At 37.5% G+C, this 26,075-nt stretch overlaps 2 protein-coding genes and 1 long non-coding RNA gene across 3 annotated transcripts; all 3 read left to right on the top strand.

Annotated features, from left to right (window-relative positions):
- Nucleotides 1-33: 33 nt before the first annotated feature.
- On the top strand, nucleotides 34-2,220 carry LOC119072749 (transcription factor grauzone-like). The gene is made up of 5 exons (XM_037178039.1): nucleotides 34-257; nucleotides 333-1,435; nucleotides 1,507-1,686; nucleotides 1,746-1,941; nucleotides 2,001-2,220. The coding sequence occupies exons 1-5, from the start codon at nucleotides 132-134 to the stop codon at nucleotides 2,148-2,150; spliced, it is 1,755 nt and encodes a 584-aa protein (XP_037033934.1). The 5' UTR covers nucleotides 34-131; the 3' UTR covers nucleotides 2,151-2,220.
- A 3,106-nt stretch (nucleotides 2,221-5,326) lies between these two features.
- Nucleotides 5,327-25,976, top strand: LOC119082267 (zinc finger protein 93-like). Its single transcript, XM_037191772.1, has 10 exons — nucleotides 5,327-5,558; nucleotides 5,620-6,665; nucleotides 6,727-6,906; nucleotides 6,977-7,172; nucleotides 12,887-13,066; nucleotides 24,360-24,575; nucleotides 24,649-25,144; nucleotides 25,270-25,398; nucleotides 25,467-25,560; nucleotides 25,693-25,976. Exons 1-10 carry the CDS (start codon nucleotides 5,430-5,432, stop codon nucleotides 25,895-25,897), a joined length of 2,871 nt encoding a protein of 956 aa, XP_037047667.1. The 5' UTR covers nucleotides 5,327-5,429; the 3' UTR covers nucleotides 25,898-25,976.
- On the top strand, nucleotides 21,946-22,466 carry LOC119072847. Its single transcript, XR_005086936.1, has 2 exons — nucleotides 21,946-22,045; nucleotides 22,119-22,466. It is a non-coding gene; the product is annotated as an uncharacterized LOC119072847 (long non-coding RNA).
- Nucleotides 25,977-26,075: the final 99 nt, after the last annotated feature.

The raw sequence follows: 26,075 nt of genomic DNA, 5'->3' as shown, positions 1-26,075 counted from the left end.
TGTCAAAAATTGTGAATATTGGAAAGAGTTTTGTGTTTTTTTTTGTTTACTTCCGAAAAAAACAATAAAATACTGATCCTGGCTGAATACGGAATACTTAAATAAACCGTCAAAACTTGAACCGACTAACTATGGACTCACACTCACAACTCTGTCGTTTATGTCTGCAAAACAGTGATGAAACAGTAAACATTTGGAAAACCTATCAAGATTCAACAATCGCTGTAATCTTAGCCAAACATTTCTGGTTCCTTCAGGTGATGAGGCGTCGTACGATTCTGTGATTGAGAGTGAATACTGGACGTAAATAATAATAATCTCTTTCCATATAGGTTCATTCGAATGATGGATTGACGGAGTGGCTGTGCCAAGTGTGTTGGGCACAGACCAAAAATTTTCACGAGTTTTACCAAAAAGTGGAGGACTTTCAGAAGTCGTACTGGGATTCGACTAATAATAAGAATGATAGTGCTGATATTGATGATAATGTTGTTGCTGACGATGCCGTAAATGATGTAGATCCCGAATTGACTACAGAGAAAACAGAGTTTAATTTGGAAGCGATGGAATCGCAAGTAAGTCAAAAAGATGACAGCAATTACGATTGTGAGCAAGGTTCAACCATGTCAAATAGTAAATCAAATGGTAAATGCAAATCTGTTGACCAAATTCCTGAAATTCCTAATGATGAAGGCAAACCTGTTAAACAAACTCCACAAGTTGATGACAATGGGCAAATTGTCTTTAGATTAAAAGGGGTCTCCTTGAGACAAACAGACGAAGTCATCAACAAAACTATCAGAGAGGAACAGAATAGAGAACTGAATGGTCAAATACGTGAATGGTTCACTTTGAAATGCGAACTTTGCAGTGCTGGGAATTTCGATACTTTTCTGGCAGTCAAGCGACATTATCGCAAGGAACATCAGGTCGTTGGCTACCTGAAATGTTGCGATAAAAAGTTGCATAGTCGTTGTGATTTGTTGGATCACATCCGTTATCACATCTTGCATCCCGAATCGCCTAAAGAGAACGCTGAAATCTACGAATGGTTTACCATGAAATGTGACATTTGCAACGACGTTACTTTCAAAACATTGATGGACGTAAAGCGACACTATCGCGGAGTCCACAATGTGCGCGGTTACCTCACCTGTTGTAACAAAAAGTATAATACACGTCAGCAGATGGTAGCTCATATGCGCAGTCACACCAATCCGAATGCGAACCATTGTAAGCAGTGCAACAGGAGTTTCTCGACGAAACAATCATTGAAGAATCACGTCGCCCATCATGCGCCGCTCGATTCACGCGCCTTCAAATGCAGCTTATGTTCGAGTAGCTTTGCAAGAGAAGCGATTTTGAAGGCTCATGTTTGGAACAAACACACTTCGAAAAACGGTCAGAAGTTTCCATGCGAAAAATGCAACCGAAGGTGAGTTTTACAGGCACAGCGAGCGTAGTTGTCGGTGTATGTAGCTTAAAGACCCTTCAAAACGATTTCAGTTATCAATCGTCATTTTCGCTGAAATGTCATGTGCGACAGTGTCATGAAACTTTACATGATTACGTCTGTGAGGTATGTGCCCGTCAATTCAAATCGAAGCATACTCTCCGAAATCACTTTATCAGCGAACATTCGACGAAACCTCAACCGAGAGTTCAGTGCGATATTTGTGGTAATTGGTAAGAAGGCAATAGCTTTATAACATCAACAATACTCACCATTGCGAATGCATTTGCAGGTTGAAAAACGAATATAATCTTAATAGACATGTGAAGGAAAAGCACACCGATAACGAACCGGCCAAATGCGACATTTGCAACAAAGTTTACTCGGGAAAAGTCAGATTGCGCAAACATATCAGATATGTTCACGGCGAAAAAAATCATCGGTGCACATTGTGCGAAAAACCGTTCAACAGCCCTTTCGCTTTGAAGGTATACATACCTGCTTCTCATGTTCGGCAATTTTTTTCTATAGTTTCTGATGTTAACAGGAACACGTCGCAACTCACACCGGCGAAGATTTGTACAAATGCCAACACTGCGAAAAAAAGTGGAAATCGAGCGGCAACCTGTCGTCACATATGAAAAAGGCACATTACGCAGAATGGTCTCGAAATTTAAGGGAGAGAAATAATTGCTGAGAAGGAAAATGTCAACACAAGATGAAAAATAGCCAGTGAAAGATGCAATAAAGGTGAAATAAGTCAATGATTCCCTTTGTGTTAGTCTTCATTCTTCTTATATTTGGGAGGAATTGCTCTCTCCACGATCTGATCGTAGACAAAATGAGTTCTCTTTGGAATATCTTTCTCTCTCTCTCTGCATTTTCTTCAATCCGTAACCGTTGCAATATCAATATCAATATCAATATCAATCAATAGCACAGGCTTGAGGAAAACGCAAAGAGAGGTAGATTATACGGAGAGAATCTCGATTTATATAAAATGATTGTCCTCTCCTTCTGCTGAGATAAAACGAAAATTAAACGGAAAACAGTCACGTATTTCATAGATAAGATGATGATCTTCACCAATTGATTTTGAAAGTTAGTTTTTGATCGATATTCTGAAGTATTTGTCGCACGTCGAAATTAGGCTGCAGAATCTGTGAATGTCCGACTATCGGTAAATCGTAGATTGCTCTTTGAGAAGGTGACATGGTGATGCAAAACATGTTCACATGACAACGCGCCAATCGTTCTAACTCTCGTGCACTATCTGCTCTGTAAAACATAAAATCTGGGTGGGATTCGATGAAGAGCGGTGGTTGAGGAAAAGATGAGACCGATATTAGTGCGATGAAACAGAGCTGTGACAAGCGATCGACTTGCAAAGATGCGACTTCGATTACAGTGACAATTGTGCGATAAGGCACAACCAATCTCAAAAGATACAAGCAAGCTTTCTGATGCTGCTGACGGAAAATTACAAATTAAAGATAACCGAATACTCCTCACCTAAAGGGAAATCATCAACAAAAACATCATCAAAGTGGCTGCAAGCTGTTCCTTCTCATCAATTGGGCCTTCTGTTGGACAACGACGCCGCGAGAATCGCAGTGGCAATTCGTTTGGGTAGCAAGATTTGTGAACCACACGTTTGTGTTTGTGGGTATATAGTCAATTCAAATGGTCACCATGGGCTATCATGCATTAAAATGATTGGTAAATACGCCAGACACACCGAAATAAACAATATCATTCAATGGCTGTTGCATCTGCCGGATTTCCGAACACTCGGGAACCACAAGGTCTATCTCGCCGAGACGGTAAACGTCCAGACGGTTTGACCAGCTACCCCTGGAGCCACGGAAGATCGTTAATCTGGGACGCTACAGTGGTTGACGTTGTAGCTCCATCGTACATCAATCTAACATCCAACAAAAGTGGGGCTGCAGCTGATCATGCAGAACGCGACAAACACAACCATTACATTGACTTGAAGCGTCGTTACCATTTCACGCCCGTGGCATTCGAATCGTTTGGGTCTGTCGGACCGGAAACTGAATTGTTTTTGTCAAATTTGGGAAATCTTATGAAACGCAAAACCGGCGAACCGCGAAGTCTGGATTTTTTGCTCCAACGGATTTCAATTGCCATCCAGAGTGGCAATGTAGTGAGCATCCGTAATACCTTCTGTGATAATAGTGATGCTAATCTTAGATTCCGTAGATTTCCTTCAATTGTATTGAAACACAGAGCAGCTTAATTACGAACTGAATTGTATTAAGTGATAAAACAGAATGAAAAATGTACGAGAAAATTTAGTTTCCAGGCTTACTAAAGTTTAAACATCGATTACTAGATTAGTGTAAATTACCTAATCCAACACCCCCGCTTAATTTACATAAATCAAAGATTCAATTTCCGATTAAATTTCCAAGCTTCGATTCCATATTCCATATGTTCCGCTTTCATTCCTGTTTCTTTCCATTTCCTCCTGTTTCCATATTCCTTCTATTTCCATATTCCTTCCATTTCCATATTCCTTCCATTTCCATATTCCATTTCTATTTCCATGTTCCAGTGGTCAATTCATTCTACCACTTCTATTTCTTGTTGATTCCGGCAATCCAAATTCAATTTCCACTTCAGGCATTAGCTGGACTATGGTATACACCACTCCCAACACCACTAACACCAATTCAGTTGTATAATCCGCGATTCTTTCTCGATTGTTCTAATTCCGATACCACAACTAGGTTCCGTAGCTCTAATTTCCGTGACTTCCTCGTTTACAATTACTGTGACTTCCTCGATCGCTTCAAACATTGCTGCAACCGTATCACTGCTTCCCATGCAAATGTATCAAGATTCCGATTCTTCCCTCTATGACTTTCTGTAACTGCTTCGACTTCCTCGATTACCTCACAGGCCAAATCGTATCGCAGCTTCCCGCACAATTGTTGTCAAAAATTTCTTTCATATTTCTTTCCAAAGAAACATTCAATTTTTTTTGCGTCCGTTGCCATTGTATTCTTTTACTGCGTATTCTGGGCCCATAACCTCTTAGATTCCGTAGATTTCCTTCAATTGTATTGAAACACAGAGCAGCTTAATTACGAACTGAATTGTATTAAGTGATAAAACAGAATGAAAAATGTACGAGAAAATTTAGTTTCCAGGCTTACTAAAGTTTAAACATCGATTACTAGATTAGTGTAAATTACCTAATCCAACAGCTAATGTATTCTTGTGATAATTTCAAAAATTCTTCTATTGATGTAATTTAATTGTATAACAAAATCAAATGAATAAAAAATGCAAATTAAAAAAAAAGGAAATAAGTCGATCTGACAAAAACAGCAATCCAACAATCGTAGAGGAACGGAATAGTGAACTGAACGGTCAAATCCGTGAATGGTTTAAAATGAAGTGCGACATTTGCGTCGAAGGCGAATTAAACCCTAGGTTGGGAGTCAAATTACATTATCGCAACGTACATGACAATTGGCTACGTTAAATGCTGTGACGAAAAATTTTACCGTCGTTGTCAGTTGTTGGACCACATCCGTCAGCACATTATGACTCTAGAGTCTACAAAGCCTCAAATCAGAGAATCTTTCTCTATGAAAGGTAATTTCTGCTTGTCCCAAATAAAAATCGTCTGGGGTATCATATTCATATTCCTGTCATTCCTTCGCTTCAATGTGCTACATAGATCAGCGAAATTTTCTATGAAACCTTCGCTTCGCTCGTGATGTGTAAACTAAGCTTCAGAAATTTAAAAAGAAGATATCAAAACGTTAGATCTACTACAATTCCTCAGCTAGAAATTAACAGACCATCTACAAAACTGTCAAAAAAGTGCATTCGTTCGTTCGTATGAATGATAGTGGGTGTAAAAGGTTGTGTGTCAAAACAGACTGCACACATTTTGTTTATGTGAAAAAAATCTGTTGTTGATGTTGGTTCCAAGCGAATGGATTCGTCAAATCAACCACAACTCTGTCGTTTATGTTTGCGCACCATTGAAGATGTAGTGAACATATGGGAAACATTTCAAGATTCAACAATCGCCACAGTTTTGGCAAAACATTTCTGGTTTCAGGTGAGACGGATTTGTGATCAAAAAATTTTGTACGGACCAGAACTGACAATCGTCTCTATAGCTCAACAAAAATGACGGTCTGACGGAGTGGCTATGCACGATTTGTTGGGAACAAACTAAAGCGTTTCACGAGTTCTACGAAAGAGTGGAACAATTCCAGAAGTCATACTGGGAATCGATTAAGAGCGATGGTGGTCGCAATGATGAGACCATTGTTATTGAGCCTGACTTGACTATAGTGAAGTGCGAGGAAACAGAGCTGACAGTACAAGCGATAGATTCGCAACTAAATGAAGAGGACGACTTCGATTACAATGACGATTACGATGATGCATCGAAAACATCACAAACATCCAGTGATAACAGTCAATCTTCGGATAAACCTTCACAAAGTGATGATAACCGAAAGGTATCCGCTAAACGGGACATAAGTTCCTTCAGTCAATCTGACAAAGTAATCAATCAGAAAATCAGAGAGGAACAGAATAAAGAACTGAATGGTCAAATCCGTGAATGGTTCTCAATGAAATGCGATATATGCGACGAAGACGAGTTCGACACCTGGTATGGTGTTAAGTGTCATTATCGCAACGTCCATCAGACTATTGGTTATCTGAAATGTTGCGATCAAAAATTTCATCGCCGTTGCAAGTTATTGGATCACATTCGTCAGCACATTATCACTCCCGAGTCTAGCAAACTGGACGCTCAAATCCGTGAATATTTTTCGATGAAATGTGATATTTGCCCCGACGTCCCATTCGGAACATTGGTGGATATGAGACGACATTACCGTGATGTTCACAAAATGCATGGCTATCTGATTTGTTGCGGTAATAAATTTAATCGCCGATACGCGATCATCGCCCATATGCGTTGTCATACCAATCCTGATGAATACCGGTGCGAGCAGTGTGGCAAGAGTTTTACGACGAACAAAGCGTTGAAAAATCACATCGACAATCATGTGCCGCTCGATTCGCGCGCCTTCAAATGTGATTTATGTACGAGTAGTTTCGCTAAAGCAGCGACTTTGAGGCGTCACGTCCAAGACAAACATACTTCAAAGAATGGCGAGAAATTCCCTTGCGAAAAATGCAAGAAAAAGTAAGTTTGGACAGAGGTTCCTGTTGATTTGGCTCGCTTAAACGTTTCGATTTGTTTTCAGTTATCGGTCCGAATTGCTCCTGAAATGTCATATTAGGCAGACCCATGACACTTTACACAATTTCGTCTGTGAGATTTGTGCACGTCAATTTAAGTCGAAACAAACACTCCAGAAACACGTTTTCTGCGAACATGCGACAACGCCTCGACCGAAAGTCCAGTGTAATATTTGCGGAAATTGGTACGAATGGCAGAAGCTATGAACGATACGATCAAGGTTCTTTATTTACCAAAAAACAAATTGTTTGCAGGTATAAGAACGAATATGGTCTTGCTAAGCATATGACCGAGCAACATCGTCATACCGACCCGGTCAGTTGTCCCGTTTGCAACAAGGTGTGTCCCACTAAGCACAGACTGAACCAGCATTTGCGAACTGCTCATGCTGAACGAAAGCACGAATGTGTACTGTGTGACAAAGCGTTTCGGTGTCCCAAGAATTTGAAGGTAACTTTCCTGATCGTGTGCTCAATAGGGTCATTGATTTATGATAATTCTATTGGTAATAGGAACACATTGCAACGCATACCGGTGAAGATCTATATAAATGTCAGTACTGCGATAAAAAATTTAAATCCAGCGCAAATATGTATTCACATCTGAAAAAGGCACATTTGGCGGAATGGACTCAAGAGAAAGAGAAAAGGGCATCTACGGACACGAACATTGTGACAGATGTTGAAAAATAATCAGAACTGGGAGAATATAAGCGAAACTAAGTTACACCCAAGTTTGTTTTTCCAACCTCTGAGAAATCTATGCAATTCCGCGAAACACTGATCATGATCATGTATGCACGACTGATGTTCTGCTGACGAAATTTGAACGATTAATAATGAACCAATACACTCTCTAGCAAACAAACTTCGTTTTGACGCTGTCAAAATACCACTTTCTTTCTTTGTTTGTAGAATCATACACTGTTGACTAATTTAAAATCGGTCAAAAACCCTTAAGGGGTAAATGTGACGCAAATTCTTTATCTTACTTACAAAATAACTGACGTTTAGGAGTTGCTGGATCCACTTTTCCATAGGAACTAACTAACTAAGTAAGTAGCGTAGGCGATTTCAGTTATCTGAAAAACGAAATTTTGCTTATTTTCATACAAAAACCAAAATTTTCAAATTCAATATATCAGCCAAATCGTAAGCTACTATAACGTGTAAACGTGAACTCGGTGAACTCATATGGATGTCGAAAGCACACGAGCAATTATGCGTTGATGGGATCAACAATTATGCTGTTATGCCAATTATGCAATTATTATTGAATTGGCATCTATTTTTTTGTCAGCAAATTTATTCTTTTAGTAGCAAAATTATTTATTTCATCAGCAAATTTATTCTTTTTTTCTGCAAATTTATTTTTTTTAGCAGCAAATTTAATCTTTTTTATCAGCAAATTTAGTGTTTTGTATCAGCAAAATTAGTCTTATTTTCAGCAAACTTATTAGTACTCGAACAGCATATTTATTGCTTTCTGAGCAGCAATATTACTGACTTTAAGCAGCAAAAATAATTCTTTTGCAGCAAATCCCTGGCAGCAAATTTATTACTTTGTAGTCAGCAAATTTATTGTTTTGTAATATGCACTTTTAATGCCTTCGAACAGCAAAATTAATACCTCGAAGTTATTGCTTTTTGTCAGCAAATTTATTAGTGTTTCAATTGCAAATTTATTTTTTTATAAGTAGGAAAATTACTATCTTCAATCAGCATATGTCCCGCAGTAGGACATATAAAATTATATCACTAACACCACTAACACGAAAACGTCAACTCAACAAGCGACGAAAAGTAGAACTTTCCGTTGCCTTTATTGCGAAAAACGTTGTACACAACTCGGTGATAGATCTTTTATGCACACGATGTGTATTGTCACGCTCGACCTGCGGTATCGAGTGACAATCTACACACCTAGTGCCTAAAAAAGCATTTATCCCTCGATTTGAATGGGGCTTCGTAATTTGCACACCTTTCATAATAATTTCACTTTAACTAAGTTTACGGATCGCTCGGCGTGTTAAAACGCTCTTTATGGGCAATGAATTACACAGACTAATTATTAGACGATGCGAGAGAAAAAAAATTAACTCCTAAGTTACCGACACCGTTCCGGCGCCCGGCTCGCATTGCGGCCCTCCGCTTCGCTCCGGGGCAATGGGCCGGATCGCTCGGCGTGTTAAAACGCTTTTTAAGTGCAATGAAAATTGGTATCCATTTCGTAAAAAGAAATGAATTGTCCGTGTAGTGTCAATAACTATTTACGTTGACGTAAGACGTGAAATAGTAATTTCTGCAGCTAGTTGCGAAAAGTGGTAGTTTGTGTCACTAGATGTAATGTTATCAAACGTGCGAAGCGAGCGAAGCATGTGACAAAAACTACCACTTTCACAACGTGTTGCATACAACGTTTTCTGCAACCAGCTGCGAAAAATGAACTTTTGAAAATTGTTACACTGCGATTATATATCTCAATAGCCGAATGGTTAGAGGTGTTGCTCGATAAGCATTGGGTTTTGGTGTCCATTTCACCACTAGTGACGAAAAGCATATATGAAAATCCATTTCACCAAAAATAGATAAAAATAGCTAAAATAAACAATTAATTTTGCTTATGACAAGAAATAAATCTGCTGACAAAAGTAGAATAAATTTGCTGTTGCAAATCAATAGAATTGCTGTTAAAAAATAGCTAAACTAAACAATTAATTTTGCTGATGACGAATAAATAAATTTGTTGACAAAAGTATTAACTTTGCTGATAGAAATAAATAAATTTGCTGCTAAAAAATAGCTAAAAAAATATTTAATTTTGCAGATTGCAAAACAATAAATGTGCTGACAAAATAAGATTAAATTTGCTGCTTCAAAAAAATAAATTTGCAGACGAAGAATTAAATTTGGTCACAATAGCAATAAATTTGCTGATAAAAAAAATAATTTTGCTGCAAAAAAAGAATAATTTTGCTGACAAAAAAAGATTTCCCTTATTGAATTTATTTTATTTAAAACAGTTGCTAAATCATTATTGGCTCACTAAAAAAGATTTGATAACCAAAAACCTACAGAATTATTGAATTTTAGAAGAAACCAGAATTCCCGCATAAGCCCAAGCCCAATAGTGAAATTTACACCGAAATCAGTCATATCTGACTTCTTCGATACTCAACTGTTGGACACGAAGTAGCTGAGCTATAATTTCGAAATTTAAGATTCGTTTGTAAATTTCGTCGTAGAGCGATGTCGCTTCATAAAATCTAACAAAAAGGGTACGCGTCGAGACCGATGCGTTTCATGTTTAATATCGTAACAAAGCTTCAGCTTAGAGATAAGCAACTGTTCCAGCAGTGCTCAAAGTTCGCCGATGGTAGCAAAAAAAAATGGTTAAAAATTGGCCATTAGAGACAACATCTAAAAAATCAGTTACTAGTGGTGGATAGGGCTTGTAACCCTCTATCCATATCAACAATCCAAAACTTCCACGGTTGCTTCCTTTCGAAGATATCGCACATAGAAAATCGTCATTTTTCTACTACTCGGGGCTACAGCTGCCCAACCACTGGTTGGTAACCAGATGTTCCAATGTGATTTTTTGAATTAGTCTCGTTACCGATCCCAATATAAGTCAGAATTAACCGCCTCTCCACCGGCCGTGGACGACACAGCTTCTGGTTCTCAGAAACGGCCCAGCCGTTTGGTCTGATTTTTTTCCGGTGTGATTTTCTTGTCCATCACTGATTAGTAATATGAAAAAAAAATTATTGGTGGTCGGCGTTCCCTATTTAATCTCGTTTCAAACCAACCGTGGCCGTTTACGCTATAACAATGCATAGAGGGAACAGTTTTTATAGTTATTTTGAAAAGGGCGGAGTGACTGCGAATCGGTCTTAAGACGAAAAAGTAAGACCATCGTTTTGTGTCAAGAAGTGTTTTGGCATTGAGTAACAAATTGTTACTAACAATGATAAATGTTTGTGGTGATGTAGGTAGCCTTTCTACTTTCTACCAACGCACTCCAAGCTTGACTTGTACTCTAAATAGGGTACTGCAACTTGACAGTGTGTCACATAACTGTAAGACATTGTAAAAAAAGGCAATTTCATACAAAATAGTACTCTATGGCAGCTGTCGACTATGATCACTTTCGCTTGAGGTGCTTCTACGAGAAAACTCAGAATTTGTGCCATTTTTTTTTCAGAAAAGACGCGTATATGTACAAAGTTATCATCAATAAATATATCATTTGTTCGCATAAATTTAGGCTAAAATTTAGAGTTGAGTCAATTCATCTTAAGAATGGCTATAGAGTATATAATACGACTGAGTATGAATCCTAACTAAATTTAAATCGTAATCGCATCTGTCGATCTAACGTCTTCATCCTGAATCTACTACAAATCGTAATTGTCAGAATGCATCGAGTGCATCTACTGCATAAGCTGCATATTGTTGGAAGCCTGTCAAAAAGTGCATTGTGCTGGTGAATTGCATTTTCTGTCAAAATAAACTGCTTTTGTTTACATACGGAAGAAAAGTTGCTGTTGATGCAACTATTCCTAACATGGATCCTACACAACTCTGTCGTTTATGTCTGCAGACCAGTGAGGATGTAGTGAACATTTGGACAACATTTCATCATTCAACAATCGCCACAATATTGGCAAAACATTTCTGGTTTCAGGTGAGACGTGGTCAAGAATATACCATTCGATCACGACTATTATAGTCTCATTTGTAAAGGTCACTAAAAATGATGGGCTGACAGAGTGGTTGTGCCAAATTTGTTGGATACAAACCAAATCCTTCCACGAGTTTTACCAAAGAGTGGAGCAATGCCAGAAGTCTTACTGGAACTCTATCACAAGCGATGGAGATGACAAGGATCAAACTGTTGTTGTTGAGCCCGATTTGAGTATAGTCAAGTGCGAGGAAGCAGAGCTAGCATCGGGAACGATAAATTTGCAACAAAATGAAGCAGACGACTTCGGTTATAATGAAGATTCCAATGGTACACCGCACACCTCCAGACGTAAAGTGAAACCTTTCGGCAAATCCTCACAAATTGATGAAAATCGACTGGGTCCCATCGAACGTAAAGTTTCTAGCTCCCATCGTCGATCTGTTAAATTGATAAACCAGAATCGAGCAATCAAAGAGGAATTGGATGCTCGAATCTGTGAATGGTTCACTATGAAATGCGACCTTTGCAACGATGTTACATTCGAAACGTTATTGGATGTGAAACGGCATTATCGTATGGTTCACAAAGTACATGGCTATCTCACTTGTTGCGACAAGAAATTTGAGGCGCGTCACTCGATGGCTGCTCACATGCGTGGTCACACCAATCCGGATACATATCGTTGCGAACAGTGCGAGAGGAATTTTAAGACCAAATATTCGTTCAAAATTCACATTGCTAATCACGTGCCAATCGATTCACGGGCCTTCAAATGCAGCTCATGTTCAAGTAGTTTTCCGACGGAAGCAATATTGAGACTTCACACAAAGACCATACACCCAGTTGCTGGCGTCGAATATCCATGCGAGAAGTGCGGTAAAAAGTAAGTTTGGTCCGTTTTCAATTCAATGTGAGGTTTGTTGACCTCCCAACAATATGGCTGTCATTAGCCTCCGCTTTTCGAATTGATTTCAGCTATCGTTCAGCTATCATGCTAAAAAACCACATTCGTGCCGTCCATAAATTACATGATTACGTCTGTGAGATATGTGCACGTCAATTCAAATCGAAACATACACTCGGCCATCACGTTACCATCGAACATTCGACAACACCTCCACCGAAAGTTCAATGCAACATTTGTGATGGTTGGTAGGTTAATTCGAGCGTGCAAAGATTGCAATTGGTTCTCAATAAATGGCATGAATGTTTGTAGGTTTAAAACCAAGTACGTCCTCACTAGGCATATAAAGGAACAACATCAGGATAATAAACCGGTGAATTGTCCGGTATGTGACAAGGTGTTACGGCATAAGCAAAAACTGAGTGGTCATATGCGTAGTTATCATGCTGAACGAAAACATGAATGCGTATTGTGTGATAAAGCGTTCAAATGCGCTAAAAATTTGAAGGTATCAGTTCTATGTCGTTGGGGAATCCCGATATGAATGCATCTTTCATGCGCTTATTTGCAGGAACACGTCGCAACACATACCGGTGAAGATCTATACAAATGTCAGTACTGCGATAAAAAATTCAAATCTAGTGCAAACATGTATTCACATCGCAAAAATACCCATTTGGTTGAATGGACTCGAGACAATGAGAAGAAAGCATTTGCGGACAAGGCAGTAGTATTACCAAAAGCTGAAAAATAAGCAAAATTTGTTTCGATGAAATGTTCTGAACATAAAATTGCACAGAGATTGATATGGTACAACGCACTTCAAGTGAGTAGTTCTCTTAATAGAGTACTGAAACTGGACACTGTATCATACAGATTTTCACGCTGGAAAATTAATTAAAGGAACCGTGACTTATTACAGATTCCATAATATTCTTACTGACGAATATATTTCAACTCGTGATGAGGCGACATAACTACACTAAATAAAAATTCTAGACGATAATATCGTCCTGGGCGATATTATCGTTCTGGATGGTTGTTGAAGACGAAACACAAAATCTTGTAGATAAACACCTTTTTATAGACGGCAAATATATATTAAAAATTGGTTCATTTGGTTCCGTAAATTTAAATTTTATTTAGAAAAATTACACAAACTAATTATGAGACGATGCGAGAAAAAAAATTAACTCCTAAGTTCCGACACCGTTCCGGCGCCCGGCTCGCATTGCGGCCCTCCGCTTCGCTCCGGGGCAATGGGCCGGATCGCTCGGCGTGTTAAAACGCTTTTTATGTACAATCAAAATTGGTATTCATTTCGTAAAAAGATGAATTATTTAGGGACGAACTAAACGCCTTTTTTAAACACTGATGTGTAGGTGATTTCCTCTGACAATTGTTTTTCGATATTTTGGAAGAGAATTCGGTTCTTGCTGCACCTCTGAGTAAAATTGAGTCCTGGACAATATTACCACCCAAAACTAAACGATAATATCGTCCTGGGCGATATTATCGTTTTTTAAACGATAGTATCGTCCTGGACGATATTATCGTTTAAGAAAACGATAATATCGCCCAGGACAATATTATCGTTTTGGACGATATTATCGTACAGAAAACGAAAATATCCATTAGATTTTCTAGAACGGTAATATCGTCCAGAAAACGATAATATCGTTTTTTGAACGATAATATCGACAATAAAACGATACAATCGTCCAGACAATATTTTAGAATTTTTCAATTTAGACGATATTATCGTCCTGGATGAAAATTTTTTGATCGATAATATCGTTTTTTAGACGATAGTATCGTCCAAAAAAACGATAATATCGTTCCTGACGATATTGACGGTGGAGAAATGTCCCGCCACCATATTCGTATATGATAATAAAGCGAGTTGACCAAATACAACGCTGCCTTTGGCTGTGGTGCGTTTTGAATTTGCAGCGGACTTACGGTGTGAATTAGGGAGGATATCTTCCAGAGTGAATTTAGTTGCCTTTTGGATTTTTTCTTCTTCTTCTGTTTCTTTTCTTTCGAATGCTATATTCTGGTTGACAAGCAGCAAGTACCTTATTAAAGAAGGTTCCTACTTCTTCCTTCACGCTAGAATGTTGGACTGAGCGTATTTATAAATGTTTCGATTAGTTCTATATAGATGATGGGCAGTTATATACTGTCCTGGGACCACCGTCACATTTAGAGGTCGAAACAGCGTTCGCCCTGAATTTAACCGTGTTTATCGGTCATTTATTATTTTTTATCGGTAGTTTTGAATTAATTTATCGGTAGAATATATATCCCAATTTAAATCACTAAACGTGGGAGGGAAGAGAAAACTTCTGTTCGTGTTTTGTACTCCCAATGATTTCCTCAGGGCCTACTTTTTAGAAACTTTTAGAGAAAATCGAGAAAATCAAGAAACTTTGAGAAATTCAAGAAACTTCTAGAAATTCAAGAAACTTCGAGAAATATTTCTTGAATTTCTCAAAGTTTCTTGATTTTCTCGAATTAGAGAAATTTCAAGAAATTCCAGAAAATTCAAGAAATTCGAGAAACTTCGAGAAATTCCAGAAATTTCAAGAAACTAATTTCTCGAATTCGAGAAATTTTAAGAAATTCGAGAAAATTCGAGAAATTCAAGAAATTAGTTTCCAAAAAGTAGGCCCTGTTTCCTACGTATACTATTAGGTGACGTCAACCACTGAAATTAGTTTTTTCTATGAGGGCCTAACGCTGACATTACGGTTTTGATAAATTGATACAACCGATCTTCTGGAAATTCGCTTGACTCCTATCTTTACAAGAAAATGCTTGGCCTATTTCTTATGTTCATGCTAGAAGCAGAGATGTGGCATGATACATTCAACATATTTCATATCAATAAGCTTTCTTCATCGTTATAAATAAGAATCGATCTAGTAATTACAGTCCCCCGATTATGGGGAATTTTACACGTCAGAATTAAAGAAAAAATCCGACAAAGAGAATGCTCCTCTCAACAGCGACGCCGCTTATCTTTATTGTATATTCATACGTCATATTGTAAACGACCAAAAATTTGTATGAAATGTCACTGCTGTTATGTGTCTTATTTTTCAATTAATCAAAACAAAACAACCTGGCCGAACAAACAAACAAAACAAAATATTATCAATCACAAGTCTTAAACGATTAAAGTGTGTGACCGTTTTTCTGATTATTATCCTATCTAGGCTAATAATTAGAATGAGCGAATATCTGATTTGCGAAAACTGCTTCATAGCAGCCGCATCAACAACCATTATCTATATTTCGCGAAGAAGATTCATAGACTTATGGAACGAGATGACTGGCCGTGTAAGTATTATCCACGTATCCACTTTACCATAAAAATTGTCGTAAAATGCCATCGATTTAGGCAATTGCCGAAGACAATTAAAAGTTACTATAACAGAAAATCGTTGTTGCCGAAAACTATAACATTCAGAAAATTAAAAAACGATTCGATGTTTTTGAACGACATTCAACAGGGCTACAAAAATCAAAAATGTTCTAGCAGCGACAATAAAAATTGTTCTAAGTTACACCCCTGTGGTATTATCGTAACTTTTAATTATCGAGAACGTCGCTTGTTTGTGTCTGACAACCAAAATGAAACAACTCCTATGGCCACGGCAGAGTAAAAGTAAACCTGGCAGGAGCGGTTCATTATTGAAACGTCAAATGAGGGACCTTATACACTGTATGAAAATGAACTCAAATGAACACTGACATAAGTTGAAAAATTTAATTCGCAAAAAACATACGGCTACTAGATTATTCGGGTCCCTAGTCAAACAAGCGCTCCTGCCTGGGTTACTTTTACTCTGCCGTGCTATGGCGCATCTCAATAATTCCCACGTTTAGCTTTTTCGAAGTTTGTTCGTAAATTTAACCAAAATGAAATAATTTGATGAGATTTTAATATTTAAGAGTGATATCGCCAAAACTTGAACCAATTTTGGTGAAAATAAATACAATGGTTCGGCGATCCAGGCAAGCTATAGCTCTTTAGAATCGTCTTTCAATTCTAAGAAATAGGGATCTTTTAGTTTTTCTGTTAGTTTCCCATTTTCGGAGTGAACTCTTGAAAAGTCATAGCATGTCAAGGGGTGGTGAAAACAGTTTTTTTGTGATAGCTCAAGATAGACATGTTTCTAAAAGTTGAAAATTTGTAGGAATATAGGCCTTTGGCAGACCTTCATAAAGAGTATAATCATCGGTATGGGCCGCCACCCGTTCTAGACTTATAACTCAAAATATGGTCAATGTTTGGTCAGTGCTACTGGCTTGCAACAGAATTTATCCGCGGAACTGACTATAGGGTGTTGTAGCTGGACTTACCCTCTTTTTTTCCACGTATAAAAAACCCCAGATAAATTCTGTTGCAAGCCATAAAGTTAGTTGAAGTAAAATGTCGCTCCAGGAGACCCATATTTTTCAGTGTTTTCAACTTGTTTTTGGTCTTCAAACAGGCTGGAGCGATGGGAATGAAATAAACTAAATCAAAATTACATGTTCAGCTCGAAATTGTCCTGAATCGCGCGATCATTGGTCTTGAAAATGTTGCTTTCCTCCTTCTTCGTAGAAGGTGGAAAACCTCATTTCTTTTACTTCACAAAATGAACAGAAACTCAATTGCTTGCTACGAATATAGGTTCATTGTAAAGCAGAGATGCGCAGCGTTCGTTTACATATAAAAAACGTTATTTTACACACATTTCCATATTGTGTGACCTCTTGTGAAGCACAAATTACATCTTGAGTGACCATTTATTGACTGTAAACGAACGCTGCGGATCTCTGCTTTACAATAAACCTATATTCGTAGCAAGCAATTGAGTTTCTGTTAATTTTGTGAAGTAAAAGAAATGAGGTTTTCCACCTTCTACGAAGAAGGAGGAAAGCAAAATTTTCAAGACCAATGATCGCTCGGTTCAAGACAATTTCGAGCTGAACATGTAATTTTGATTTAGTTTATTTCATTCCCATCGCTCCAGCCTGTTTGAAGACCAAAAACAAGTTGAAAACACTGAAAAATATGGGTCTCCTGGAGCGACATTTTACTTCAACTAACTTTATGGCTTGCAACAGAATTTATCTGGGGTTTTTTATACGTGGAAAAAAAGAGGGTAATTCCAGCTACAACAATTTTTTTCCCTGATTGGTACGGTCATTACCTATCTAATAAAGCAAAATCCATCTAAATACGTTCAAATTTGGCCAACCTACAAGCAAAAACGGCTTGCCGCCCTGTACCTAGTTCACACCAAGGGGTCTAACTCACGAGTCGGTCATCCAATTTTCATAAACTTTTTTTTTGTCGATCCGTATTGTAAATACCTTTCATTTGACGTATCACTTACAAGTGTAGTGCTTAAATGTCTGGAGATATCGTCGAAAAACAGTTAGGCACTTATTGGGCCCCAGCTCCGGAAGGGTCGACCTAAAATCGCCCATATTCGAACTTAGCCTCACTATTTTGACTATCTTTCAGGGAAATTTTTTTTTTTTTGAAATCGGATTTGATTTACTCAAGATATCGACGTGACAGACGGACGGACGGACAAAATTTTTATTGCGGATTCGTTATCTATGAACATAGGCAAACACTTTGCCCTTACCGTCTGCTTCGAATTCCATCAATTACACACGGCATCGTAATCCTATAAGCCCCTTCGTACTTCGTACGGGGCTAAAAACAGAAATTTTATCAAATATTAAGTAATTATGAACACAAATGAATTTTTTTTTTATCATTTCTCTTGCTGACAGTGTTTGTTTTAGAAGGTTTATTTTCATTCCAAAATTAATAAGTTTAGCAGCTATTTGAAGAAGTTCTGTGAACTATTCGCACTGTCGGTAAATTCTCCATGCAAAATCTGCAGTTTATCATAAATATCAAATCATAGTCGTATCATCTCTCCAATAGCGAGAGAGGCTAGAAAGTGTAGACGTTTTTCTTTATTCTTCACAGATCCGTTCAGCCCCTGCGACGTACGGCGTATGCGTGGAATGTTATAACTTCATTATAAGTTATAGAAAAATTAAGCAAAAACAAACAAGCCGATTTCGAAAAAGTGAGTCAACAACAAAAACGAACTGCGCATTGTGTTACAGAGCAGAAACTTTGAATTTAATTGAAAATCATGAAATTAGAACGATCAATGACATGTTTCACGCGGTAAGTTCATACTGATAACTAAAAACAATTCTTCTAAATTTGTGTCTAAGATCCTGGACCAGTAGTGATCATAGAAAAACGAGTTAGAATTCGAACTCTAATAAGTATTACTCTCCGTTGTACGAATACAGGTAGTGACCCATGACCATCAAATATGTACAGCATGCAGGAGACTAATTCAAGAGATAAACGGTTGGAGAATGGAAAATGCGGATACCTTGGACGGCGATTCTCCGTCTCCGGATAGCGGTCCACCGCCGACTCCGGGTAGCGAATTACCAACGATTCCGAATGATACGTCTAGTAATTCTAGGTATTTAAAAGATAAGACGAAATCCCTTTATATTAAATCATTGCTCAACAGAGCGAAACGAAAATCAAAAAATACAAACCTCAGTTAGCCAAGAGTATCGAAAATATTTTCGCCTCTATGAAGACACGAAAATTGGTTATTTGGATCACAAGGGACGAAAGTAAAAAAATTCAACCGTGTGCGAAGTTTGCAGCCCGTGGCCGAAGGCAAATCATGCAAATCAGGTACACAATAGTTATTTACGTATCGATTGAGTAGGCCGAAAGAGTTACGTATTAAGTTTTGTATGCTTGCTAAGAGGACCGAAAGTAAAGAAATGTCAATTCAAGGGGCGAAAGCGAAAGCTTTCGCCCCGCGAATTGACAGCTTTACTTTCGTTCCTCTTAGTAAGCATACAATAGTTATTTACGTATCGATTGAGGAGGCCGAAAGAGTTACGTATTAAGTTTTGTATGCTTGCTAAGAGGACCGAAAGTAAGCTATCGCTTTCGCCCCTTAAATTGACAGCTTTACTTTCGGTCCTCTTAGCAAGCATACAAATGACTATAGAAGTGAATGGGCGTATTTGGTTTGGTTGAAAAATTGTGTTTGGGAGGTGAAATTTACGATCTCCGTAGTTGTTGTGAAGAGAAGTCCTTTTCTTCCCTTGTAATTCAAATGATCGATGACGAATACGATTCGGCTCGGCTCGGGTTAAAAACTCTTCATTACTATACCGGGAATAAAGAAACAGTTTTTCATTTCCATAAATTTTATCATTTTAAATGTCAAAATGTGTCTGTATTATACATCGGCTGAAACAGAGCTATGCTGGAAAAATAAAATAAATTTCGTTCCCGGAATTTTTTTTTAATTTTCTAAATTTATTTCTACTTCCTTACAATTCTACATCTCGTGTACATAATCCGATTTTTAAGACTGGCGATTAAACACATTGTATGATAGACAAAAGAGAAAGAGAGAGTAAGCTACAGCAATTTTCAGTTTATGTTTCTTTGAACAAATCTCTGATGTCTAAGGTTACGACCAGAGCTTATTTTTAGAGAAATTCACGCCGTAAGTGTGCCTAAAATTTGAATTTTAAGTGAACGATTCGATGAAAATGTGAACCAAAAAATACATTTCAACGCTTCCCTGTATGAAAATGACGCTACGTTAAAAAGACCTCCGCACTTTCCATTTTGAATTTCGACCGCACTTACGGCGTGAATTATTTATATGAAATTTCTCTAAATTCGATTATTTGCCTGTCATGAATTCCTTAAATTTTACCAAACAAAGCACAAGCACAAGCACAAATGATGCTGAACTTTTCCAGAATATCACAAGCTTTTCTAATTTCGATAAATATACCAAAATTTCACCAAAATAAAATGTGGTGAAATTTTGTGAATTGAGAGAATTTATTTGACGAAAATAGGCTCTGGTCACGACCCCATAAATATTACCTGACCTCTGCATTCCGTTTTTGAAACATCAATTTTACTGTTGAACCTGATGGAGTGGGTTCGATGTTGAAATTGACCATATGACGATAATCGTGATAACCCGATGTTCAGGGATGTTATTCAATTTTCTGGTCACAAGTAAAAAACACGTTTGTTTAAATTGTCGACGTTTCGCCAAAATTTATTGGCATCTTCAGGACTAACGATACTGCAAAAAACAAAATTTGCAGTTCGTAACTTAAATCAAGACAATGGGGGACTGAAGTTTCAATAATTTCGATAGACAACATAATTCTAAGCAAAAAATTATTCTACACTATCGATAAATTATAAACATTTATATTTTTAATTAATTGTTTTCTGATTTTCAAATATCAGTCAAACATAAAAAAGACTATACGCCTATATATGCCTCTCTTTTCTTCTCATGTCATTTTTTCTTAATTCTCTCACGAAAAAGGTATGCTTTTGGGTTGAATTTGGGTCGTAGTCGTAATTGAAGTATAAATTAAAAGTATAAAACTTGAAAATTCGGCACTAGTGTAGAACATTTTTTTGTTTACAATAACATTCTTAATCTAAATACAAAAAATGTCAAAAGTTCAACGTCCCATTCAATCTTTCTATCGTTATTAAACTTACACAAAATTGTAATAAAAGCAAGCGATGAAAATTATATCGCGTATCTATTCTCAACGGGAGTCGAAATTGAAAAGAGAAAAAACTTATCAGAAATGAGTCATGTCACATATAATCGAACTAACAGAGAAGTGTAGAGAAAACACTTTGTCAACATAAACGGTTAGCTAATGAAATTTAGCGGCAAAAAACAAAACTCTTCTCAATTCAAATTCAAAAACTCTACGTCCCATAAGCTATTGTAGACCTTACTTATGTTCTCGGTATCCTTCCTGAAATTCATTGAATCACTCGTGAGAATATTCAGTGATTCCAAAATCTGTCTTTTGAACTTGTTCGGTTCGACCATCAAAATTGAAACTTTATCGAAATCCGGAGCATGACCATCTTGTAAATGACGAACTAAAGCTGTCTGTCCTTTGCTAGCATCCTTACATTCGTTCGATTTTGTGATGTCAGAACTGTGTTGCTCCATCCTTTTCTCGACTTTGTTGCCCGTTTGACCAATGTACGAAAGCTTGCATCGATTCGCAGAAAAACCATCTCCCATGCAAGGGATCTTGTAAACGACGTTGCATTTCTCGTGAGTTGTGCATTTGTCTTTCAACGCTGTGAAATTAACGCTATTCGTCTTGAAAGGTTTGTAGCCAACTCGTAACAGTTCTGACATCACAAAATCGAACGAATGTAAGGATGCTAGCAAAGGACAGACAGCTTTAGTTCGTCATTTCCAAGATGGTCATGCTCCGGATTTCGATAAAGTTTCAATTTTGATGGTCGAACCGAACAAGTTCAAAAGACAGATTTTGGAATCACTGAATATTCTCACGAGTGATTCAATGAATTTCAGGAAGGATACCGAGAACATAAGTAAGGTCTACAATAGCTTATGGGACGTAGAGTTTTTGAATTTGAATTGAGAAGAGTTTTGTTTTTTGCCGCTAAATTTCATTAGCTAACCGTTTATGTTGACAAAGTGTTTTCTCTACACTTCTCTGTTAGTTCGATTATATGTGACATGACTCATTTCTGATAAGTTTTTTCTCTTTTCAATTTCGACTCCCGTTGAGAATAGATACGCGATATAATTTTCATCGCTTGCTTTTATTACAATTTTGTGTAAGTTTAATAACGATAGAAAGATTGAATTGTCTTGATTTAAGTTACGAACTGCAAATTTTGTTTTTTGCAGTATCGTTAGTCCTGAAGATGCCAATAAATTTTGGCGAAACGTCGACAATTTAAACAAACGTGTTTTTTACTTGTGACCAGAAAATTGAATAACATCCCTGAACATCGGGTTATCACGATGAAACATCAATCTGCGAACATATCATCTATCAAAATTTGTGTAACTCTCTGATCATGCTAGCAGCCGACAAGTTCTCATTTCTTATGCAGAGGCCGGATATATAAGTGTCGTGCTTCGATCCATTTGTTATTTCGTTTTTAAGTTATCTTTTCTAGGGTGTAATCGAGCTCAGGTTACTTAGGAAGGCTATTTATGGCTAGGTAAATAAAATATTTTCATCAATTAAAAGTTTGTTATATTGGTTCAAGCACGGCAGAGTAAAAGTAAACCTGGCAGGAGGGGTTACTTTTACTCTGCCGTGGTTCAAGTCAATTCTGTATTGAAATGGTTGGAAAACAGTTTCCTTTAAATAATGTTGTCATACAGCTGTTGCACTTTAAAATCTAGCAAATGTAAGCTATTCTTCCTATTCCTACTTCGCAATGAAACTCACATTCCATATTGGCTTAAGTAAATACATGATTTGAAATTGAAAATGCTCACGAATAAGTTTGAACGGATATTTAAGTGACAATTTTGTGGTACCGACTAACTATTTGAAAGGGACCTGGCTGGCATCATTGAGATGCATTCAACTAAACACACCTCAGTGTTGTCAGCCAGGTCCCTTTCAAATAGCCGGACATGATTCATCTTATTCTATAAAATTTGGTCCTAAATTCATTTCTCAACTACAGCATTCAGTTTTTGTTTTTTTGTTTGTTTGTTAAAAAACTTTTAGGCAACATACTTGGTGTCAATGTTGATACTGGGTGCACACATGGTGTACATGGTATGGTCTTTCCATATACGATTTCAATTATAAACTCCAAGAATAAATTAGAAGTCGTATCCACCTATCTAGGAATGGCAGTGTCGAGAGTGCAAGAATAAACCTCTAGCGATGCCCTGCTACGCTATAACGTCGCACAAGAACTAACGACTCCAAACTCTATTTATGTTGAAAATTTAGTAATTTAACATTTGACATTCTAGATTCTTATTCTTCAATTGGTGCTGTTAGAAATTGAAGTCGACAAATTTTTCAAGTCAAGTCTAGTAGAATCAGTTATGCTGCGTTACAATTTGTCTTGCGATGTTATTGATAAGGAAGGCAGAGTGGGTATATTATGAAGCCATTTATTACCTGTCGCATGACTAACGAAACTATAAACCCATTAGAATTCGAGATCCATATTAGAATTTTCTTAGGGCATCTTTGATTCCCCTGAATTCTGTCCACTAGTCCACTAAGAAATTTTAAGATACCCACCCACGAACAAGGTTCTGAAAGAACAGGTTGAGACACCCACGAGAGCGGTTGACACCGAAATCGATAAACGCACTCAGTACAGATTGTGTGTGAAATCATCTTGAAGAAAATGTTTTTTAGGAAAATTCGGAATTTTGTTTTTGTTATGTTGCCTTTTTCATATAAACTTCGTAGCCGCTGAACTCAATTTGTGTGTCACCGCCTTCGTGATCAACTCATAGTTGTCTTAACCTGGTTCTTTCAGAACCTTGCCCACGAAGGCGGGTGACACACACATTTTATTGAACAGACTCATTTCAGTTTGTTTAAAACGTCAACTTGAAAAAAAAAATTGTTTTTATCAAGTTGACATTTCAAACAATCTGTCAATAAAAAGCATCTATTTGTCAAAATTTGTTTGTCACCGCCTTCGTGATCAACTCAGAAGTGGCTTAACCTGTTCTTTCAGAACATTGCTCAAATGACCGTTAAAAAATCTGTTCTTGTGCATGGATGACATCGGTTCATGTAAGGTTCATTTTGTTCGTTGCTTGGAAGAAACCTGTACTCTATAGGTATGGCCTAATATCAAAATTTGTATGGAGCGGAGGAAATAGCGATTTCATAAAAATAAACTCACGTTTCTATGAAAATCATTGAAAGACGAGTTTTTTTATATGAAATCGCTATTTCCACCGAATTGTATGGACAGACCACACCTGGGTTTGTACTTTCATTGGTTATATCAATCTTACACGATTTTTCGTAAAAATATGGATGAAGTTATGTATAGGTTACAATGAAATAAGTACCTGCTTCGATGCTTACACGGCTATGGTCCCATGAAATGTCAAAGTTTTTGTGAGTTGTTCTGTTTTTACAACAACTGAGATATTTATTCAGTAGAATTCAAACGAGTAAAAAAAATTGTTTCTTTCTTCATCATGTTCGATCGAACCGTTTTTGCAACAATGTGTCGGCTTTGCCTGACTGAAAAAGCAAAATTAGTTAGTATTCATTCCAGCGAGCACTCCAATGCAACAAGGTCCACCAAAAAGGCTACACAAATTACGAGACAAATAATTGAAACATTCACCACAGTCATGGTAATTGAATATTATCCTTAGAGCAAGTGATGAATGAAATCGGAAATATAATTCGTTGCTCCTTTTCCCACAGATACAACCAGGGGACAATCTGCCACAGAAAATCTGTATAAGTTGCGTTGAAGCAGTAAAGGCAATGTTGGAATTCCAAAATAAATGCAAACAAAACAACGAAGAATTACTGAAAAGAATTATGGATCAGCGGGATCAGGATGACTGTGAAGTGGAAGTCGATATTAAAAACGAAATGGAAATCAAAAATGAAATCGAAGTGAAAAATGAAAGTGACGACGAGATTTCGGAAGGGATTGGCGTAGATGAAAGTGATTCGATATATGTTCCGGAAGAAGTCGATGAGGATGAACGTGAGACGAAAGAAACTGTAGATGTGAGCATAGATGATGATCGCGATTCTTCATCAAAATCAGACGGGCAGGTCACAAAGAAAAAATACCCGAAACGGAAACGGACGAGTCAAGCTAAACACTCCAAAGGAATAAAGGCGTGTCACATATGTGGGAAACTAATTCAGAATTACAAGTTTCCCTTTCACATTAACAAGCACAACGGTAAGTAGTGGACATTTGTTTTCGTCAATCTGACCCGTGGCCTATAATGTCTGTCGCTGATGACACTCTTAATTTTCCGACCTCATCAAATCCGACGCTTATTACTCCAAACCTTTGAATTGTAGGATTGAAACCATTCGCCTGTGACATAGATGATTGTGCGTCAGCATTCGCAGCCCCTTATGAGCTGCAGGTTCACAAGAGAATGATCCACTTTAAACAGCCAGAACATAGCTGCGATGTATGTGGAAGAGGTAAAGTGTTGAACACGTAAATTTTCCATAGACTCTTTTCCAATCTAAATTGATATCCAATCTTACAGCTTTCAAACGGAAGCAAGCGCTACGAATACACCGAAGTTATCATTTTGATCCAGAAATTCCATGCAAAATTTGCGAGAAATTGTTCAAGAATGAGTAAGTTTTGACCATTTGAAGTTTTGCCCATTTGTGTCAGAGAAATGATTGCAGCGGCAGCAACGCCATCTGTTATCATTTCTCAGATTTGTGTTCGATCCGAATTTCATAATTTTTCTAAAAATTTCGCAGAAGAGCACTCGAGAAACATATGCTGGTCCATACCATGGAACGAAAGTTCAAATGTGAAACATGTGAAAAATCCTTTCAAACCAGATACACCCTCCGCGTTCATAAAAGAGTCCATACCAATGAGAAGCCCTATTCGTGTCACTGCGGCATGTCGTTCGCATACAATTGTTTACTGAAGGCACATACTGAGAGATATCATAAATAAACGCAGGCGTAGAGTCTTCGCCGTCGACTTGATGAAGTCATGATTTTGTAGATAAAATGGAAATTAAAGGAAGTGTGAAAGAAGATTCATGGAAATTTGAGCGGCCGAGAAAGGAAACGTTCGTACCTCGACCCACCGAGTTGGATACAAGTTAGTAAGTAAGTATCGTTCATGGAAC

Source organism: Bradysia coprophila, chromosome II (assembly GCF_014529535.1).
Source record: "Bradysia coprophila strain Holo2 chromosome II, BU_Bcop_v1, whole genome shotgun sequence".
NCBI classification, from domain to species: Eukaryota; Metazoa; Arthropoda; class Insecta; order Diptera; family Sciaridae; genus Bradysia; species Bradysia coprophila.
Note: the sequence above shows the minus strand (reverse complement) of the source record. Positions and strands in the feature narration are given on the sequence as shown.

Excerpts from the sequence above, each read along its gene's own strand:
- LOC119072749 (XM_037178039.1), top strand. The coding sequence starts at position 132 with ATGGACTCACACTCACAACTCTGTCGTTTATGTCTGCAAAACAGTGAT. Across the intron at positions 1,436-1,506 it reads TGCGAAAAATGCAACCGAAG|TTATCAATCGTCATTTTCGC; the intron begins GTGAGTTTTACA and ends AAACGATTTCAG. Across the intron at positions 1,687-1,745 it reads TGCGATATTTGTGGTAATTG|GTTGAAAAACGAATATAATC; the intron begins GTAAGAAGGCAA and ends ATGCATTTGCAG.
- LOC119082267 (XM_037191772.1), top strand. The coding sequence starts at position 5,430 with ATGGATTCGTCAAATCAACCACAACTCTGTCGTTTATGTTTGCGCACC. Across the intron at positions 5,559-5,619 it reads CAAAACATTTCTGGTTTCAG|CTCAACAAAAATGACGGTCT; the intron begins GTGAGACGGATT and ends TCGTCTCTATAG. Across the intron at positions 25,145-25,269 it reads TCACATTAACAAGCACAACG|GATTGAAACCATTCGCCTGT; the intron begins GTAAGTAGTGGA and ends TTTGAATTGTAG.